The sequence below is a fragment of the Nilaparvata lugens genome, chromosome 3, assembly GCF_014356525.2.
Source record: "Nilaparvata lugens isolate BPH chromosome 3, ASM1435652v1, whole genome shotgun sequence".
NCBI classification, from domain to species: domain Eukaryota; kingdom Metazoa; phylum Arthropoda; class Insecta; order Hemiptera; family Delphacidae; genus Nilaparvata; species Nilaparvata lugens.
In genome coordinates this window covers 9798692-9814751 of record NC_052506.1, presented here as the reverse complement: position 1 = coordinate 9814751, position 16060 = coordinate 9798692, and the positions used below count along the sequence as shown (strand labels likewise).

Here is a 16060-nt window from a genome sequence, read left to right as displayed (position 1 = left end):
CTTTCCCAAACCTGTATGTGTGATGCTTTTGAATATATCTGTGAATGTTAGTAAATTGTTATCAGTTTGTTTGTAGAACTTTTGATAAGATGCTTGAACATCAAGACGATTTGTAATGTAGTTTCTAGTCTATATACCGGATTATTCAAAAAGGACTTTACAACTTTGAAAATTCATATAAATCTTATTAAACAAGGTACAGAGCTGGTTTTGGTGTTGTGTTAAAGGAAAACACTTCAAGTTTTTTACCTCTCACTAAAGATGTTCTATGTGACTTCTGTTGGTCATCCTGCAGACATTCCATCGATAGTCGATTTCTTCCCAGACTCGCACTAGCATTTCAGGTGTAACTTGCTCAACAGCAGCGCAAATCCTTGCTCTAAGTTCAGGTAGAGTGGCTGGCAAAGGAGGTACATACACCATATCTTTTATGAAACCCCACAAGAAAAACTCCAGTGTTAGTCTGGGGAACGAGGGGGCCATGCAATTGGTGCATTACGGCCAATCCACTGATTTGGAAAGCGGTCATTAAAAAAATCCCGGACGTCAGTCAGATAGTGTGGTGGTGCGCCATCTTGCATAAAGAAAACATTTCGTTTTCGGTCATCCTCATCGATCTGTGGTATAAAAATTTTTTGCAACTTATCAAGGTACAATATGCCGTTTTTCAAACCAAAACACACTGCTAGCACGCTCAGGTCCAGTGAAGGCAGCTATCTTTGATATAACTGCCGCTAGCGCTTGTGCGGCGCGACCAGGCACTAGTGGATTACGCGAGTCAAAACTTGAAGTGTTTTCCTCTAAAAAAACACCAGCTTATCCAATATTATGCTCTGTGCAGTGGCTTGCAAGGACAGCAACTCTCCTAATCTACATTTAATTGCACTTAAATTTAAAAGTTTATGAAACACAACATACTTTTTGGACTATAGTGTATAAATCAAAATTCGGGGAAGGAACAGTTTTGGACAGTGCCTCTTGGTCCTTCCTCAATCATTTCATTGAATTGTTTTCTGTGTATCATTAAATAAATGAATAAATTCACCCAATTTTATAAATTGCATAATAAATGAAATTAAAATGATTGTATTGTTGTGGGGGAAAAAGCACATTCGGAACAAATTTGCAAAAAAATATGTATTTAGCTCATATCCACATTGGATCCAAATTTGTTCCGAATGTGCTTTTTCCCCCACCACAATACGTTCATCCTGAGAAAGGTTATATAGATTAAGATGAATAATATTCTACAACTTAGGCTCAACTCACACTTACGCGACTCAGGTCGAAAAGAGACTCGACTCTAGTCGAGAGCATGTGTTTTCAAATGGTGACAGTCGCGGAGACTAGAATCGACTGTTCTGAGTGTCACCATTTGGAAACACATGCTCTCGACTAGAGTCGAGTCTCTTCTCGACCTGAGTCGCGTAAGTGTGAGTTGAGCCTTAGTTGATAGAGGAAACGTTTATATTAGAAATATTATGAAGACTCTATACATTCACTGATAAAGGCATCGTATCGCTTATTTCAATTTGAAATTACCTATTTTCATTTCATTCTAGTAGATCATTGTAAGAATGAAGGAAGGAATTATTAAACTCTTAATTTGCGCATTTTCAGGAGTTTGAAGAAATGAATCAAGAAATTGTCAGGAAAAATTTGAGATTTGTCAGTCCATATCAACGTTACAAGAAAGTAATATCGGTTGAAAATCAAGAAGAGGAAGAAGCACGTCAAAACTCCAAGGATAAAGAAAAAAGAAATGTAAGTAATCTAAATTTCATGAAATTCAAGTCCCTTGTTTTCCTTCTATTTTATTAATAATTTTCATTGATTACCAATTGAAAATTAATAATATGCTTAATCAATTCGATGATGATTGGATCAATTTTGTTACTCCTAAAGGTGCGTACAGATTTACGCGCCGCGAACATGAGCAATATTCACTTTTTATCAGCTGACTATATTTGTATTTTTCTTAGACCAGTTATAGAATAGACACGCTGGGAAGTCTAGCCTCTGAAGCCAACATCTACTGCCATATCTCCAAATCGTGACGTCATCATCGGATAGAAAACTTTCAGATTGTGTCTATTTGAGAAGGATGTAAATTATTATTCATTAAAATGGTAAACTCCAGCTGCGCTCCCGCTGAAATAGACACATACTGTTATGGAAAACAATGTAAACAAACTCTACAGAGAAGTTTTCTATCTGATGCTGACGTCACGAGAGAGATGGAGATATGGCAGTAGATGTTGGCTTCATCGACTTTTAGTATGAATATACAATAAGCCGTGTCTATTCTATAACTGGTCTAAGGTATTTTTACAGAAACGTTAAGATACAGATATAAAAAGCTTGGCATCAACTGATTAAAAGTGAATTGCTCATGTTCGCGGCGCGTAAATCTGTACGGACCTTAAGAATCAAGCTATGGAGACATTTTTATGAAATTTGTAGTTGAGGAAACGTTATATGAGCCTTCTTCCCTTGGTCTCATGTAAGTTGAGGTGGTGTTGGAGTTCTTTTGATATTTATGACTTTTCTATATAGAGTGGAGGAAGTTGATTACGACGAGAATAGAAACCATACGTAATAAAATTTTGTCAAGTTGTTTCATTCCTCTCTTTGTTTTCTCATATCTAGAGGAATCATAATAAGCTGAAATCTCATTTTGGCGTATTTTTCTCATAAGATTATGAAGTTACCAAGCAGACGATATTGTTTAGTGCTCTATAAGGTGATGTATAGCTTCACAAAACTTTTATTACTTCTGCTAAAAAAATAAGACATCCACTTCAAATTTATAATTGGAGCTTAAATTAATATTTTTTTTCGTCCAAGCTATGGCTTCATTGAAACTTAAGGCGATTGTAAGAGTAAATAAGCATTGTTAATAATACAATTTTTCTACAGGAGTTTAACAAGAACGCCGAGAATCAAACCAATGAAACTAAAGTCCAAGATAGAACTACTGCTGCGGAAGTACAAAATAAACCAGTAAGTTTCAACTATTCAATTTTATATAGATTTTATCGCTTCTTAAATAGAAAAAAATAGGAAATTGGCCTAACTAAGGGCGAGTTTCACCAAATTCACGTTAACGCTTCGCTTAGTAATCTCCAATTAACACTAACTGATGACTTTAACGAAAGATTAAGAAATTTGATTTTACCAACGAAAACTAATGTTACGTTAAGCTGCGTACACATATACGCGCTTCCAACCCGCACCGAGCTTGTACCGCCCTCGTTCCTCCATCGTACCGCAGTCGCTCCGCCTCCGCTCTGCAGTCGCACCCATCATGAACGTTACGGAAGATGTTAGATCTTCTCGCGTTCCCCGGTCGAACCACTCTTGCTCCCCGATCAATCATCAATCGCTCTGTTGGAGTGACGTTCGGTTGCGGAGCAGAGCGAAAGTCTGTACGCACCTTTATGAAACGACAGATTAGAGTGGATCAGGGTGGCAGTGCGCCGTCATGACACTTGTTTCACATTGTTAGCATGTAAAACCTAACCTAGAAAATCCAACTAGATTCCGAAAACACAAGTTTTGTTTACCAAATTGAGTGGATAGGCCTATTAGCCTACGAATTTTGATAATTAATAATAATTATAGTGCAATTTATTTTAGTTGTATGATTTATTAAATTAAATTTAGTTTGTAGTGTTTTAATAATAATTGTTCTATAGATTGTTTTTTATTTAAATAAGTAAAATTTCAACAACATCAGTATTCACTCTACAAACTTTTCAAACTTTATCAAATTGAGAATATTTTAGTGGTGTAAAGATTGAAATAGGGTAATGGAAAATTTCAATGTTTCAACTCAAGAGTACCTACTGTACTAAAAAATTATTGTAAAATTGTCATTTGTGTTGATTTGTATAAATTTTCGTACATTTGCCTTTTGATGTTTTCTTTTACATGTCTCAACGCCAACTTGAACTGTCTTAGAGCATCTATGGTTCATTAAAATTGTTGATATAATAGTGCCATTCAACTAGATTTTTTATTAGTTTTAGCTCCAATAAATTGTATATTTTTTTTCAACATTCACTTTGAAGTCTATAATAGGATTTCCAATAATATTTATTGTTATCCATGGTTTTCACTTATGGTTTTGCAAGTATTTTATACTATGCTTTGCAGGTTCCTGAACATCTTTCCGATAAAGATATTGATGCATTTGAGGCATCTCAAAGACAAATAGCAAAACGGAAGCGTGAGGAATCTCCACCTAATTCCAATGTATGTTCAAATTCTGTACCCTCTGCTTCAATCAGTTTATCATTTTTTTTCAATCATTTTTTTCAACTTACTAATTTCTTACTTTAATACTAACCAAATTTTATCATTTTTTTCAATTTACTTACTAATTTCTTACTTTAATACTAACCAAATTTTAATATTACATTGCATTACATAATATGAATTTGCTGTAACACTATGTAACCATGTGTCTTGAACATTTTGAAATGTATTAATTGCAATGTAATCTAGAAGAAGTCAGGAGAAAGCCTCGTAAATCTGATTTTATGATAATAATTAATTGTCTTGTCAATTTATATTTCCGTTCAAATTATTATTTTGATTTAATTAAATCTATCAAGAATTTATAGTTTGTTTCAATTTACACTTCCCACTGATAATTTCTTCTGCAAGGTTAAAACGTATCCACTTAAACCGCATATATAAATTCTTCTTTTGGACATGAATTTTGATTCCTTGAAGTATACAATCTACGATACTACTATATAACAGAGCATTCAGAAATTCATAATATATAAAACCAATTGGGAATTTTAGGAAGCGTTTTCGTTATTAAGTTGAATTTTAACCGTATTTTTTGCAATGACTTAATACCTGCAATACTCATAAATTTTGAGCATCGAGAAAACAAATAAGAAATAAAATTTCATAGGTATGGGCCTCTTTCATTAATCTACCGGGGGTGTTTTTGGGATGTGTGAGGGTAAGGCCCGGTTGCACAAAAGCCGGTTAAACTTAAATCGTGATTAATTTTACGGGAACCAATCAGAGAGGGTGTTTTTAAAAAGAAGGCTTCTCTGATTGGTTTTTGAGAAATTAATCATGATTAAAATTCAACCGGCTTTTGTGCAACCGGCACTAAATATTTAAGCTCTACAGTTTATATAATATTATATTCATACCCAGTTGAGGAAACAGATTTTTTATGTTCGCAGAGGAGAAATTAATTATGCTGAATAAGATTCAAAATTTTAATATTAAGATTCAGTTTAGAATTGTATGTGCATTATTGTTATTATTATAGCCACCTCTAATACAAGGCCCCGGCCTACGATATTGCAACGTCGCAGCGTAGGCCTAGAATCTGATACATGATTGGTGAAAAATATCAGCTGGTATTTTTTTAAATCTTTTTCACCAATCATGTATTAGATTCTAGGCCTACACTGCGACGTTGCAATATCGTAGGCCGGGGCCTTGTATTAGAGGTGGCTATGTTATTACTCATTAATCGATACTATCCTGATCTGTGTTTATATCACATTCATTTCTTTTTCAGAGACCAGCTGAGGTCCAAACTCCTGTTGAAAGTCATAAGAAAAAGAAGAAGAAACTTGATAATGACTTACCACTAAAAAATCTAGTAAGTATCTATTGATACCTAAGTAAGTATTTTTCCATTGTTGTAAGATATCTAAAGGTGCGTACAGACTTTCGCTCTGCTCCGCAATCGAACGTCACTCGAGCAGATCGATTGATTATCGACCGGGGAGCAAGAGTGGAACGCGAGAAGAGCGTGTAACAGAGGTCGCGCTTGGTAAGCTCCTAGGTTGCGGAGCGTGCGTGGAGCGAGTGCGGAGCGTATTGGAGGCGCTTATATCTGTACGCACCTCAAGGGGCTGGTTTCCGATCTCGGGATTTAGCTAAGTTCTACACTTTGAACAGCTGCAGTCAGAAAATTTGCTTTCCGAAACGGGGCATAGTCGTAGTTTTTATGATAATATTTATTTTCTCATTTCTATAATTGGAAACGTTTTTTCCTTGACGAAATGAAATGAATGTCTATGCGAGGAAATAATTATTCCATTATTATTCTATTTTATTTTGTACAGTGTTTTATATTGGAATAAAGAAATTGAATTGAAAACATTTCTAAATAATTCAAAATAGCTGAAACTTTACACTATTTTCTCTTTATATTATTTTGTGTTTAAACGTGGACTGCGACTATGCCCCGTTTCGGAAAGCAAATTTTCTGACTCCAGCTGTTTAAAGTCTAGAACTCAACTGAATCCCGAGCTCGGAAACCGTCCCTTAGCTATTAAAGGCATCATCATTGCATGTAATCTATACTTGCAGAATAGCAAGAGAAACTTGGTCCCGTGTCTCTTTTAACAGCGGCCTAAATAGTCAGAACATTAGTTCCAATTGGAAATACCTAACATAACATTTCCAGATTAAGAACTGATAGCTTGTGAAATAGTATCTTGAGTCACAAGGACGGGAAGGGGCCTTTTGCAGGCGAGAATGATGTTTCTAGTCGAGACGTTAGCCGAGACTAGAATTTCATTCCAGCACTGCAAAAGACATTTACGTCCAAGTAACTTACACTATTTTTTGTCATAGTAATCTAGAAAAGAATAATTGAGAAACAGAAAACATTACCTACTTGTGCTGACATTACTACATGCATTCTATAAACATAACCTAGTTTACAAGTTTCGAATCAGGAATTTCTTGATTGTAGTTGACAAAACTTCCACCTGGAGCGCTAAAAGGTGGTTTTTGTACCAATTTGCTATTCCCTATTCGGAAATAGGAAACATACTCAACTGTAAAGAAAACATTATGATTTTATTACACAGTAGAGTAAGCTGAAATGAGAATCATATATGTTTATTTGTTCTGAAAACAGCTGTTTACCGGATTTATTTCATGCATGGAAAACAGCTGAGATTTCAGCTGTTTTATATCCATGAAATCAAGACGGTAACCAGCTGATTGTAGAACAAATACACATATGATTCTCATTTCAGCATACTCTACTGTAATGAAATTATATGTTTTCTTTACAGTCGAGTATTTTTCCTAGGAACAGCAAAACTGCTACAAAAAACCCGCCTTTCAGTGCTCCAGGTGGAAGTTTTGTCAACTACAATCAAGAAATTCCTTATTTTGAATTTGCAAACTAGGTTATGTTTATAGAATGCATGTAGTAACTTCAGCACAAGCAGGTAATGTTTTCTATTTCTCAATTATTATTCTTCTTGAGATTATTATGACACAAAATAGTGTACGTTACTTGGACGTAAATGTCTTTTGCAGGGTCGCCGCCAACCTGTCTCCCCGACAACTAGTCTCCTCGCTATTTTGATCACATGCATCAGTAAATCCCCTGGCAAAATATACCATTGCCGTCAACTAGTCTCCCCGACAGTAAATCCCCTAGTAGAACGAAGGAGCCTAGTTGTCGGCGACAACCAAGCTCCTCACACGCTCACGACAACTAGTCTCCCCGATAGTAAATCCCCTGCTGGATAGGCCTATGAGGGGTCTGGTTGTCGTGATCGTACCCGACAACTAAGCTCCCCGACAGCTAATACCCTACATTGAACATTGAAACCAGCTTGAAGCGGGCGAGGAAGTAGTACAATCACAGATACTGTTGTACACATTCTATGAATTCGATTATTAGAAGAAAAGCTTGTTGGAGTTGTCACTTCTATCTATCACTTCTATCTTCTGCAAACATAAAATTAAAAAAATAATCTATTTCTTTTTACGAATTCAACTGACTTGGAAATGTTCCTTATTGAATTGGCAAGCAGTTTCAGAATGAGTTTGTACGTCTCGCAAGTGATTCCTGCATGTATGCATAGAATATAACATATCATCAAGCAAAACTCTGATCTACTGATTAGTCTTCAACTTATGGCATTCAAAACTTCAGATTGAAACTTTATACTCTTATATTTTTGTTTTTCCATGTAATGTGAATTTTAGGAATAATTCTACATTGATTTGTCACTGTTATCTTTTGAATAACTATTCATTAATTTGTAACTATACTCTTTTGATTAATTAAGATTGATCAAAGTTGATCTTGATTTTCTAATATCATATTTTCTTCTAATATGACCCACGCTAATCCACGAAAAGCAACCCACGCCGTGGGATGTTTTGTAAACCATTGCTATAGAATTATTATTCATAATCAATCAGCTGACAAGTGGAATCATATGATTATGGGCATACAAGGAAAATCCACCAAGTCCATAAAAGTAAATTTTTCAGGAAATCAATTTCTAATTTTTAACATCAATCATAATTTCCTTATAGTGATTTTCCACAAAATAGTATCTATATAATATTCTATATAAATAGTATAAATATTCTATATAAATATTTCTATATTAATAGTCGGTGACAACATCCAAGCTCCTTGCACGCTAGCGTTAACTAGTGTCCCCGACAGTAAATCCCCTACTGGTTCTGAGGGGACTAGTTGTCGGGACCGTAGACGACAACTAAGCTCCTCGGACGCTGACGACAACCAGTCTCCCCGTCAGTAAAGCTCCTCTCTCAGGAGCTCAGTTGACGCCGTCAGTAAATCCCCTCGAATGTGGTTTTAAAAGGAGCTTTACTGTCGGGGAGACTAGTTGGCGCGTTCCCCTTTTGCAGTGCTCGAATGAAATTCTAGTCTCGGATGACGCCTCGACTAGAAACATCATTCTCGCCTGCAAAAGGCCCCTTTCCGTCCTTGTGACGTAAGATACTATTTCCTTCTGAGAATTGAACTTTCATCAATTACTTCCAACTCTGAGAGCTCAGCTACCGTGATTTACACTTCATTTATACTTTTACAACGTTACAACATTTCAAATCAATGTGTGAATAAACTAGAATCTCAATAATTTGTAGAAAATTGATTTATTGGAAATATCTGGATGAAATCAAACATTCATTAAATAGATCTGAATGTATTTTTTTTAATTCCAGCAGGACACGCCGAAGCGTAATAAACAGAAAGCGCCGCAAACAACTGTTGTGGAACAGCCAACAGAAGATGATTCAGTCATCCCGAATTTACTTGGAGACCAAACTGATGATGAGAAGACAAAAAGTAAAAGTGAAAAGAGAAAGTCCGAAGATAATAAAGATCAGCAAGATTCTGCAAAATCCGAGCAGAAGAAATCAAAACGAGATGAAACATTCCAGCCTTATAATTATGAAGCGTTTGATTTTACCAAGTTTCAAACCCAGGAAAAACCAAAGAAGGTTCCGAAACAAACACAGCAAAACAATTCCAGGGTAATAATTTATTTTGTATTCTATTATTCTGCTATAAACAACACATTATACCGTTTTATTATGCATATCTTAATATATTTTAACCATAACTGCTTGAATTTTAGCTGAATCCATCAATTGAGCTATTTTGTTTCATACTTAATCGAGAACTGATCACCATAAAATGTTAACTTCCCAAAAAAAGATTTTGTGTCTAGCTTGTCAGGATATTTCTAAAGTAGGGTTTACACAAAGTTAGTGGACAGACTACTAACGTTGTTAGTATAAGTTTACTTGAGTTGAAGTTTTCATAACCACAAAATCATATAATAATTAGAATTATAAATTGAAAAATCTAATCTCAGAGTTTTCTTCTTAGCATTATATTTTTCTATTTAGATGTTTTTCTATATTCTGTATTGACTGTCAAATGTTTTTATTTCATTTTCCCTCTGTTGGTTGAATTGTACCTTCAAGATTCAAGTTGTATTCAAAAGCAAAAAATGTTCAACATCTAAAAAACTTGAAGAAGGGTCTACCTTGATACTGTATACAGTAACTATATAACCAGGTTATAGTTACTTAATAACCAGGTTATATAGTTACTGTAGTTATAGTGAATTCAAGTTCCTGCTATTGTAAACTGAAAAAATGTTCAAAACTTACAAAACTCAAAGAAGGGTCTACCTTGATACTGTATACAGTAACTATATAACCAGGTTATATAGTTACTGTAGTTATAGTGGATTCAAGTTTCTGCTCTTGTAAACTTGGTTTCAAGTTTGCAAAATAAAAGACTTGAATACAAGTAAACTTGACTAATGTAAACGCCTCTCTAGAGTTTTATTTCCTGCATGATTGAATAAATACAGTACCGTACTATGTGAATGCTATGTCATACATTGATTCTTTATTGATTCATACAATAAGTACATCACCAAAATAAAAGGGAGAGAAAAAATAATGTAACCTTGTGCTATTACTCTCACAAATTAAGATAAGGTCCGAAATAGGTTAAGTCTTGTTGTTGTTCACTTCACAAAATTTTCAGTCCTTAATAATTTATTACATTAAATAAAATGTTTCTAAAAATGTGTCATAATCATTTTCAGGGGAGGAGAACGCCATGGTTGGGAAAGAAGATGAAGAAAGCTGGTCTTTGAATTTTGTAATCTCTAGGTATTTATCCATTAATTTTACAATATTCAACATATTGAAATATTGTTTGAAGAGAAAACTTTAATTTGAATCAGTGATAAAGTTATCACAGTGATGTTGAATTTTTATGCAATACGATGTATAAATAGAATTTTCACTGAATTTTGATTTTTGTTTTCACTGCAACTCAATTATTTTCCTTTATTGATTTATTCTTCTGTAAGTCTTGCTAATATGAACAATGTGGGCTTATAAATGCGACGTTCCTCGAATGCTGTTGTAAGTGCAAGGTGCGCCAGAGAAACTTACTTATTTGAAAGGTCAATAAAAACAAAAGTACTTTAGTTATTGTTTTTATCTTTTTTTATATGAGAATACAATTTCCCAAATTTTTTATGTAGTCTTGAAAATGACATCAGATCAATGGCGACCCTCATGCTCATACACTGATGACCTCGATTTTTGAAATTTTTATACCCTCATTGCAGTATAACAATTGATATGTTGGCAATGGCGTCGCGAATGTTGTTCTTGAGGTGTGCTATGGTCCGTGGTCGTTCGACATAAACCAGGGATTTCAAATAACCCTATAAAAAATCACATTGAGGAAACGCATGTGGAAATGAGCCTCGTCACTGAAAAAAATGACCGCGTCTTCAGGCAGGTTGTCAATCAACATATCACATGCATTTTGACGGGCAACAAAATCGCATTCAGTCAATTCTTGAACAACAGCCAGTTTATAGGGATGAAATTGAAGGTCTTCATGGAAAATTCGTCGAACAGTGGAGTCAGAAATTGCCATAGCAGCTGCGTGTTTGCGAGCCGAACGCCGGGGAGAACGCACAACTGACTGCCTCACTCTTTCGATATTTTCTGGAGTTCTGATGGTTCGTTGAAGTCCATTTCTGGGTTTAGCGACACTTCCACACTCCCGAAATGAGTTAACCCACGACAGAATCGAATTACGGCCAGGAACGAGTCTGTGAGGAGGAATTTGAAATCGAGCGCGGAAGGCACGTTGCGTAGCAAGTCAAGAACAAGTGACCGACCATTAGAAAAGACGCTCTCAACTGCGAAGGCCCGCTGCTCTCTAGACCAGAGCATGATGGCTACTTACTTGAGGGAGGATAAATTTGATAACTTCACCCTCCAGATGCGCCCCCACCTCTAAGCGACCAATTCACCGCGCAGGATTTTTTTCAAATAAGTAAGTTTCTCTGGCGCACCTCATATTACAACTACAATCCACTCAAAACTAACTAAATTTCAGGTCCAAAATCTCATTTGATGAAATCTCTCTCAAGACATATTGAAACGGCTTGGCTAGTAAGCGTGACTTTTTTATTTACTTTCTTAATATAGAGAAATTTTCAATTCTTGTAGATGAAAGTACTGTATTACTTCCACTGCATTTCTCTTTAAGATTATTTGAGGATATTTCAAGTGTCTTCAGTTATGGTCTTTTCGCCACACTGCACAGAAAGCAGCTGTTTTCCAGTCCCTACGTAGATCTGAAAGACCTTGTTTGCAGACGACGTTAGAAAAGGGTTTCTTTTCCGGTCTAGCCCAGAAAGTTGTCTCTTTCCAGCCGCTCATGGAAGTAGTTAATAAGTCATCCGCTAGATCGGGCGAGTGTCCACTTTCATCATCAGCATTTCAGTTGCCATGATTTCAGTTCCAGTTTCGAATCAAACTAATTCGCTTCGCAACCAGTTTTATTCAATTATTTATTGTTGATTAGTGCATTCCGAATTTTCAAAAATGCTTGAAGATGACTGTGGTATTCCAAGTGAAATTTTAAAAGAATCTGAAATCCTGACTGCAAATCTTCTACCACTAAAATCAAGAGATAGGTACGATAGCTTAACGAGTTCTTTATTTTGTATTCTTCATTTATTTTGTCAGCAATACCTGTAGTGTGGCGAAAAATATCGTTCGCACCACGGGCAAAAATGTTTTTCCAGCTCTCAATCTTTTCTAGTCCTCGGCCTACGGCCTCGGACTTGAAAACCGATTTCGAGCTGGAAAAATCTCATTTTCTGCTCTAGGTGCGAAATATACTATATCGAATAGTTCTGAGAGACCAGCAAATGCCTACCATTCCCGTTGGACGGGTGAACTTGAACTTGAGGATTTTCCTCCAAGTATTAAAGTTTGAAAATAGCTCCCGGTGGTTCGGAAACAATCTAAAGCTGCAGGTCCACTTATCTCTGATCATATTTTCTACTACCCACGCACAAGTGGGTAACGTCAGGGTGTGATCACATTGAATGCGTAGATGTGCAAGTGCACGTTTTATAATCCTATACTATTAAACGAGCAATTTCTGTTTATATGTTTTCGCCACACTGCACAGAAAGCAGCTGTTTTCCAGTCCCTACGTAGATCTGAAAGACCTTGTTTGCAGACGACGTCAGAAAAGGGTTTCTTTTCCGGTCTAGGCCAGAAAGTTGTCTCTTTCCAGCCGCTCATGGAAGTAGTTAATAAGTCATCCGCTAGATCGGGCGAGTGTCCACTTTCTTCATCAGCTGAAGTTGCCATGATTTCAGTTCCAGTTTCGAATCAAACTAATTCGCTTCGCAACCAGTTTTATTCAATTATTTATTGTTGATTAGTGCATTCCGAACTTTCAAAAATGCTTGAAGATGACTGTGGTATTCCAAGTGAAATTTTAAAAGAATCTGAAATCCTGACTGCAAATCTTCTACCACTAAAATCAAGAGATAGGTACGATAGCTTAACGAGTTCTTTATTTTGTATTCTTCATTTATTTTGTCAGCAATACCTGTAGTGTGGCGAAAAATATCGTTCGCACCACGGGCAAAAATGTTTTTCCAGCTCTCAATCTTTTCTAGTCCTCGGCCTACGGCCTCGGACTTGAAAACCGATTTCGAGCTGGAAAAATCTCATTTTCTGCTCTAGGTGCGAAATATACTATATCGAATAGTTCTGAGAGACATGCCTACCATTCCCGTTGGACGGGTGAACACTTGAACTTGAGGAGCTTCCTCTAAGTATCAAAGTTTGAAAATAGCTTCCCGGTGGTTCGGAAACAATCTAAAGCTGCAGGTCCACTTATCTCTAATCATATTTTCTACTACCCACGCACAAGTGGGTAACGTCAGGGTGTGATCACATTGAATGCGTAGATGTGCAAGTGCACGTTTTATAATCCTATACTATTAAACGAGCAATTTCTGTTTATATGTTTTCGCCACACTGCACAGAAAGCAGCTGTTTTCCAGTCCCTACGTAGATCTGAAAGACCTTGTTTGCAGACGACTCTCGTCTGACGTCAGAAAAGGGGTTCTTTTCCGGTCTAGGCCAGAAAGTGGTCACTTTCCAGCCGCTCATGGAAGTCCGTAGTTAATAAGTCATCCACTAGATCGGGCGAGTGTCCACTTTCTTCATCAGCTGAAGTTGCCATGATTTCAGTTCGAGTTTCCAATCAAACTAATTCAGCATTCGCTTTGCAACCATTTTTATTCAATTATTCATTGTTGATTAGCGCATTCCGAATTTTCAAAAATGCTTGAAGATGACGACGCCCGTGAAATTTTAAAAGAATCTGAAATCCTGACTGCAAATCTTCTACCACTAAAATCAAGAGATAGGTACGATAGCTTAACGAGTATTCTTTATTTTGTATTCTTTATTTATTTTGTCAGCAATACCTGTAGTGTGGCGAAAAATATCGTTCGCACCACGGGCAAAAATGTTTTTCCAGCTCTCAATCTTTTCTAGTCCTCGGCCTACGGCCTCGGACTTGAAAACCGATTTCGAGCTGGAAAAATCTCATTTTCTGCTCTAGGTGCGAAATATACTATTGTATTTCTCGATATTATTATTATTTCACCGGATCTCGAAAACGGCTCTAACGATTCTCACGAAATTCACAACATAGTAGGTTTATAATATAAAAATTCGATTGCACTAGGTCTCATCCCTGGGAAATTTACTAAAGGACTTTAAAAGGATAAATATTATTCATCCTTGGAAAAACAGCTGATAATAATTATTTCGTCGTCTGTTGATGATGGAAGTGAGTGAGCGAGTTCATATGTGTGGGACTGTGTCAAAATAATGACTCAGCTGTTGAACTTTTGTAATCATTCAATCAGGTACTGGTGCCGGTTGCAAAAAAGTCGGGTTATTTTCAATCCTGATTAATTCCAGTAGATCCATCTTTTTGAAATGGTCTTGATTTGGTTCACGTGAAATTAATCAGGATTAAAATTTAACCGGCTTTTGTGCAACCGGGGGCCTTTGTGAGGGAAATTTTTGCATTTCTCTGGGAATTAATCTCAATTTACTGTGATTAGATGGACCATTTCTGTGTGAACTATGAATGTTATTATAATTTCTTCTTTCGTAATAAATTGTTTATGTTATTGTACTCCAGAGCGAAGCTCGGTCCCCGATATTGCATGATTAAGCGTGCAGATGAGAAACAAAATCCGGAAAGAGCAATAGGTACACACATACTGAACGCGTGCACTTGCTGGTTGCGTTCGGTGTGAGTAGCTGCATGCGAGTCACAACGTGTTTCAATGGCACTTTCCAGATTTTGTTTTTCGGCTCATGCATGATCTGACGTGCACTTGCACATACACGCATTTAAAGTGGATCACACTCAAGCCGGCCCAGACATACCTCATTCGGCAAGCACTGAATGTTCGGCGAACTATTCGTGTTGCTATTTGCCGATTAACGAGCAGACATCTACACACATGCGTGGTTTGCCGAGCACTTGCTCGTTTTGGGAATAGCAAATATTCGTCAACTGAATGTCATCTACCGTCAACATGGATCTCGATATGGAAGATGCTCTTCTTGCTTATCCTGCTTTTATAAATAAACCAGACTAACCCTATGTACCCCGGTCAAATTATCCTGCTTTTATAAATAAACCAAACTAACCATATTTACCCCGGTCAATAACTGTATGAAAAGCCCTAGAATTTCAACTTCAATTGATAAAAATAAAACATTTGTAGAAATTTTTAAAACATTTAAAGAGTTCAGTAACCTGGACGGGATTCGTTATTATCATAGAGAAACAATAGCATTACTTACGCTATTGTTTCTCTATGTTATTATCTAGTTTTCAAGATTTGAATTTATTGAATGAGCTTCTTTATAATATTAAAAGTGATTGATATTAATAATTTAACGATCATGTACGACTGTAATGAAATAAAAATATTATCTACAAATTAACTTAACCTCAATGTAGATACGAACCCAAACAAAAAAAATACAAGCACCAAGAATGTGTGGATGAGGGAAAGTTCGCCTTTTGCCGAACATTCGTCCACTCTGATGTGTGCAAAAGAACGATACTGATCGGGAAACAACAAGCACGAATGTGCCGAGCCGAATACCAAATATCCATCCTAGAATACCAAACATCCACACTTCTCGTGATTCGGCAAGTATGCTCGGTGTTCGCCGAATGACGCATGTCTGGAGCCGGCTTTAAACGAACAAAAATCTCTTAAGGTGAGTCGTATTAAATAATTCATTAGAGGCGTGTCGACACGCGCAGCTATAAGCAATAAGCAGGAAGCTGGAGAAGCGACGTTACAACCGTCACGGCTAGAGCACATTA

General features: G+C 36.4%; 1 protein-coding gene across 3 annotated transcripts in view; it reads left to right on the top strand.

Moving 5' to 3' along the window:
- LOC111044064 (exosome component 10) overlaps positions 1-10614 on the top strand; it is a 41131-nt gene extending 30517 nt beyond the window's left edge. Inside the window, exons 13-18 of one of the 3 annotated variants that reach the window (XM_039425345.1) lie at positions 1621-1764; positions 2920-3003; positions 4159-4257; positions 5558-5641; positions 9001-9309; positions 10401-10614. In XM_039425345.1, coding sequence (XP_039281279.1) covers positions 1621-1764; positions 2920-3003; positions 4159-4257; positions 5558-5641; positions 9001-9309; positions 10401-10451 — 771 coding nt within the window. In that variant the 3' untranslated portion in view covers positions 10452-10614. Of the gene's footprint in view, positions 1-1620; positions 1765-2919; positions 3004-4158; positions 4258-5557; positions 5642-8997; positions 9310-10400 lie in introns of all 3 variants that reach the window. The other 2 variants (XM_039425344.1, XM_039425346.1) reach the window with 2 other exon arrangements.
- Positions 10615-16060: the final 5446 nt, after the last annotated feature.